Source organism: Rutidosis leptorrhynchoides, chromosome 10 (assembly GCF_046630445.1).
Source record: "Rutidosis leptorrhynchoides isolate AG116_Rl617_1_P2 chromosome 10, CSIRO_AGI_Rlap_v1, whole genome shotgun sequence".
Classification (NCBI taxonomy): Eukaryota; Viridiplantae; Streptophyta; class Magnoliopsida; order Asterales; family Asteraceae; genus Rutidosis; species Rutidosis leptorrhynchoides.
The window spans coordinates 16,978,075-16,984,279 of NC_092342.1; the positions used below are offsets into that span (position 1 = coordinate 16,978,075).

Here is a 6,205-nt window from a genome sequence, read left to right on the forward strand (position 1 = left end):
GTCGAGATGCTTTCTGATTATGCTTTAAGCTCAATCGCTTTTTCAACTAATAGAACGTAGTTATTGGCTCTGTTATTGGTTAGTCGCGAACCCCGATTCAGAGTACACTATCTGTGTCACCCCTTGGTAAGATAAATTTATCGGATACAAAGTAAGTTCGACTGAGGCACATCGGTTGTAGTAAGTCTACCGAGCCTTGGATTCCGACTAAGGATTCTTTCGTAGTGAAACATCTAACTAGACCCCTAGTACATTGTCGGTCCTACACCATGCTAGTGTAGTCACCAAGCATATAAACTTCGTACGTGCACGCTGAAGCACAACAGTTGTTGTAAACTTACAAGTCATGCATAAAACGTCCATTCAACCTAAGTCTAGGCTCCCATCCCAAGGCAACCTAGTTCCCTTAGTTCATGCTCTGATACCACTTGAAACGACTCCAACCCATTTAATTAAAAACCCAAATATATTTTTTAAAAGGGGATGGGAGCGGCGCACCAAAATCAGGTGCGGTGCTTTTGTAACTCAGGAGCGGTGCTTTTGTCACCAAAAGTGGCACTTCTACCCACTGACCAAAAAGACCACCAAGAACTGTCCAGGAGCGGCGTTTTTGCCTTAGGAGCGGCGCTCCTGTACCTGGGTGATGCAATTTCAAAGTTTTGACAGTGTCATGCCAACTCAAACACTCAAACACAATTTCGAATTCAAAGAACCCAAGTACAAGTTCAAAAGACTCAAAATACATTTGTTCCATGTTTAAGTCTTACAAACTACAACATAATGTTATTCGTAACAACACGACCCGTGAGTTTAACTAAATCATTTTAATCAAAATGACCCCTTATTGAGCATGAGTGTCGGGACCTTTACCAAAAGTGCCTTCCAAGAATCCACCACATGCAAGCTATGCCAAACTCTTACCCTTGTCCTTCGGTGCCCCACAATCTAAAAAGGTAAATAACGAAGGAGTAAGCTACTATGCTTAGTGAGTGCAATACTTATATGCATACATACATAATTTACTTACTTGCTCCACCTATACATAATCGCATACAAGATAGCATCACTTAAGAAAGCATACACAACCGAGTATAAGCTAGCATGTTAATCGCATAAACAAGAATATAACACGCTACACTACCAACATACATCATACGAACGCGACATGGTTAACCATTCCCAAATGTGCTAATCATAAAATGAATAACACCAACAACCCGTGTACATAGCCAACAAAGGCGCCTCCCGGATGGCACCACCATGTACACCCGAATGTGGTCAACGAAAGTGTGGTCTCAATTGGTAACACTTTCCACATCCTCACAAGTGGCCAACAAAGAGTGGACTTCAAAGTAATCACACTCACCACTTTCCCTAAACACAATGTGGCCAATAAAGAGCGAGTCATTATTAGAGATGTCACTCACCACAATGCACCAAGTGGCCAACAAAGAGTAAAATCCTTCACAATCGGATAGTACTCGCCACTAAACCGTCAAGCAAACAACTTATATACATGCACATATAAATACTCCACTCACCTTGAACAATTAGATGAGTGAAAAACCAAGCTAGGACTTCAAGATTGCTCCAAAAGCAAGTTACCTAGCATAAATCACACAACATAAAGCTATGAACACTAGTAGCTTGAACCAAAACCTACAAGTGAAACTTTGACCTAAATTGCACCCAAAACACCAACTAGGTCAAACAAGACCCAATACCCCCAAATCACTAAAAACTAGTGTTTTGGTCCCAAAATCAACCCAATACCTCTTATGGTCAAGGGTTAGAAGCACTTCATGACCCAAATTGACCAATTGACCCATTTTGACTCAGTTAAAGTTTACACCCAAAATCAACTACCAAGAACACCCATTTGGGTTCCATTCACCAACAAAATCACTAATACTTGTGATTGTGCCCAAATTGCAAGTCTACACATGACTAACTCGTTTTCCAACCCAAAACCCACCAATAAGGCTCAATCAACACCCATGCTAGCTCCAAACACCCATTTGTGAGCTAGATGAGCTAAATCAATAACATGCAATCCTAAACCCCAACCCCAAATTGAAAGAAAATCGGAGTTATGACTCACCACTAGTATCACCTCGTAGCTAAAAGCAAGATGAATGAAATTAATACTTGCACCTTGGTGAGATTCCACCTTCTTCCCTTCCAAATCAAGCTCTCTCTCACTAGAACTTTCTAACTCTAGTTTGTGTGTGTTTTAGGAAGATGAAGAATGAGTGGTTGGGGGTAGCATCTACTCATTTAGCCTCCAAAACTGACATCACAAATTACTAAAAAGCCCCAATCATTTATTTCACAATTTAAATAAAAGACCCAACTTTTCCCCGTACAGGAGCGGCGCTCTTACACCTAGGAGCGGCGCTCCTAGTACCTTTACTTGAAGTTTTGGGTCATTACAAGTCCCCCTCACTTGGACCGGGTCGCGTCCCCGCGATCCAAGCCGCATGTAATGAAGGTTAAAATTCCATCACAAATTCCTCGGACTCCCAAGTACATTCGAACCCCTTTCGGTGACACCATTGCACCTTATAAGTCCAAATTCTCTTATGCTGAATCTCTTTAACCTTTTCATCAAGAATAGCAACCAGCTCTTCCACGTACTCTAGTTTATTGTTTAGAGTAATCTCGTTCAACGGTACCCACATCGAGTCATCCGCAAGACACTTGCGAAGACAGGAAACATGAAATGTGTTATGGATTCCCGCAAGCTCTTCGGTAACTCCAAATGATACGCAACTTCACCAACATGAGCCAATACTTTAAAAGGTCCAATAAACCGAGGAGCGAGTTTTCCCCTCTTTCGGAACCTAATCACGTCCTTCCATGGTGACACCTTAAGCATCACCATATCACCTTCATTAAATTCGATTGGTCGCCTACGCTTATCCGCATATGACTTTTGTCGATCTTGTGCCGCCTTGAGGCGAGCACGAATCACATCAATCTTTTGGTTCATCTCAAGAACCACTTCGGTACCACCAACTTCTTTTTGTCTCACCTCGCCCCAAAAAATCGGGGTTCGGCATCGTCGCCCATAAAGCATCTCATACGGTGGCATTCTAATACTAGCATGGTAGCTATTGTTGTATGAGAATTCCACTAATGGCAAATGCTCATCCCAACGTCCACCAAAGTAGATCACACACGCTCGATGCATATCCTTCAAGGTTTGGATGGTGTAACGACCCCGGTTTTTCCAACTTTTAATTAATAATATTTATTATTAATGTTTGCGTTTAATAAGTGTATTTTTATATATTTACTTGTTACCGTACATGACTTTGCATGTCCCGACTTGTCTCTGTGTCACACGAACTTTTCACGAATAATATTTAGAATATTATTTGCATTCATGATTAATTATTATTAATCATTTTTAATTAACTAAGGTTACTAGTTAATTACTTGGGCTTATTTATTTAATTTGTTACACACTTGGACTTGGGCTTTTATTATTTGATATGGACTTGGAAGCCCACCCTACTTCCTTAATGGACTAGTTAGCCCAACATTATGCTAATGACTTGTTAAGATAAATCAAGGATTAATTAGTTTATGAGGAATCTAGTTACATGTATACTTACACATCTTTCCCACACCATTTAACTTTATTACTTCTTCTACCTCACACCTTTCCCCCATGCATGAAAGTTTAGCATGTGACCTTCCTCTTTTGGCCCCTGGACCGTCGGCCAACACTAGCATGGGAGGGAGTTTTGCTTTCAATTTTTGGTTACTTATTTGCTAGTACTCTTTCACTTTTACACACACTTCAAACACCACTTCATTTTCTCTCTTTTTTTCTCTCAAATATTGTAAGTATCAAGCTTTGTTTTCTCTCTTTTTCTTCCATCCAAACCGCCACCATTCATCATCATATTACTAGTTTTATTACTTGTTCTTTTTTGATGTTTACTTACTAGTTGTTTGTTGTTGTTAAAGATCAAGTTTTCTAACTTGTATCTTCATCTAATCTTGGTTACTTTCATCTTTTGTTTGTAAAGAACCAAGAACAAGAATCTAAACTTTCTAGTTTATGGTTTTACACTTAAATGTTTTAAAGATTTAAAGTTCATGAGTTTATTATCATACTTGTGTTCATGTTTGTAAACTTAAGGTTTACTTTCTTAAAGATCAAAGCCTTGGCTTGAATCTTTCTAAGTATGAACAACCATGAACTTATTACTTGTAGATTAGTTTATTTCTTCATTTCTTGCACTTTTAATTTCGTGATTCTTGTTTGTTGGTCAAGTGTTACTAGTTAATCTTGATCTCATTATTCTTGAAACTTTGTAAGTTCAAGAACATGGAAGTTTAACTTTCTAGTTACAACTTCATATACTTGTGTTCGATCTAAGTTTCTATATCTTATGGTCTTCTAATTTTGTTGTAAACAAGAGCTTATAAGCTTACATACACATTACAAGATTAAAACCAAAGTTTCATGACTTATGGTTTCTTTAAAGTAAAGATCCAAGTCTTATAACTTAGGATCTAACTTAAGAACTTTAGATCTAGACTTTTGGGTCTAGGATCTTCAATATCTAACTAAGAACTATGTTCTACAACTTAAGATCTTGTTTATTTAGTTTACTTTTAAGTTTGTAGCTTAATATTAGTTTTATAACTCATGTATGTGTCGGATCTAAGATCTTGATGTAACTTTGGTTCATCAAACTACTTACAACCCTTAATTGAGTTGTGCTACATATCTTAGACACACACTAGTGTTATTATGGTCAAAACTTAGTAAAGATGATGCAAACCCATCAACGAGTTGTACACTTGAAGCTACAAGCATCAAGGATGAGAACCGTGATGAGCATCAAGCACCAAGAACCCACCGGAACATCTTCAGCTACTGTTTCTGAAACTGATCAGTAACCTGAGCTACTGGAAAAGTTAATTTCCAGATATATGGGTTCAAGTAGATTATTTTTCATTTAAGACTCGTCTTAATCCGAGTTACGGTTTAGGATTTATGGCCTTCCGAAAGTCACTATGTCCTTTTAACGTTGTGCTGAAAATTCTGACCTACTCGCACTTAAACCGTCGCCACGGTCAAGCGAAGACGAGTTTGGTTCTGGAATTTTTACAGCAACTAAGGGACTCATATACGGAGCCATGGCCACTAGTCTTACCTCAATTCAGTTTGTATAGAGGCCGTGGCGACTGAACGAAGTCAGCCTTGGTTTCAAACCTTATTCTTGAATGAAACTTACTTTGTACTTTTTGTTTGATGATGAATGATGATGATACTTAAGACCTAATTTACATACTTTTAAACCTTTGGGAACGATTTACTGACTTAGTAACTTTTGACTTAGGTTGAGGACTTTTCGGACCAACATACTTGCTTACCTTTTCTCGTATCAACTTAACTACTTAATCACTGTGAGTTATAGCATCCCTTTTTACTTTAACTATTTTGGGACTGAGAATGCATGCGTGTTTTACGTTTTACATACTAGGCATGAGTACTTAAACTTTATATATGTGTGGGTTATACAACGGCATAAACTTTCCCTTTAGCTCGGTAACGTTTAGTCATTGGTTTTTGAACCGGTGAACGCGAATTTTAGATATGGATCCATAGGGTTTGACATCCCCACTTGGGCTAGTCACGCTAGTATTTAACGGGTGTTTAATACTTCGTAAATATACGCACTCACCAAGTGTACTTTTAGGGGGTTATAAACGTTAAGTTAGTTACCAAGTGCCCACTGTTGAACATATACTTTACATACTGTTTTGAAACGCTCTTTGAGGCACTGAAATCTCGTGGCCTACCTTACATTACTGTTATACTTAAACTATAGCTCACCAACCTTTGTGTTGACGTTTTTAAGCATGTTTTTCTCAGGTGCTTAAGGTTTGCTTGCTTCCGCTGTAGTCGTCATGCCTTGTAGACTTCCGCTGTGCTTATTAGAGATGTCATCGCATGAAACATTTTATCTTGCATTCAAACTTTATTACTTTTGAACAATGATTTGTAATGACCATTAGGTTACGTACTATTATTACTTGCTTCCATTTATAGAAGCATACTTTTGGTTGTAAAACATTCGATGTTGGTTAAGACATCACCTTTTCATATGAATGCAAACTTCTTTTAAAACAACATATAGTGTTTGACCTTGTAATGATCCTGTTGTTGATGGTCCATACA

General features: G+C 38.3%; 1 protein-coding gene across 1 annotated transcript; it reads right to left on the reverse strand.

Annotated features, from left to right (window-relative positions):
• Nucleotides 1-2,492: 2,492 nt before the first annotated feature.
• LOC139870060 (uncharacterized) lies at nucleotides 2,493-3,079 on the reverse strand. Its single transcript, XM_071857912.1, has 2 exons — nucleotides 2,783-3,079; nucleotides 2,493-2,699 (listed from the first exon to the last, which is right to left on the reverse strand). The coding sequence occupies exons 1-2, from the start codon at nucleotides 3,077-3,079 to the stop codon at nucleotides 2,493-2,495; spliced, it is 504 nt and encodes a 167-aa protein (XP_071714013.1).
• Nucleotides 3,080-6,205: the final 3,126 nt, after the last annotated feature.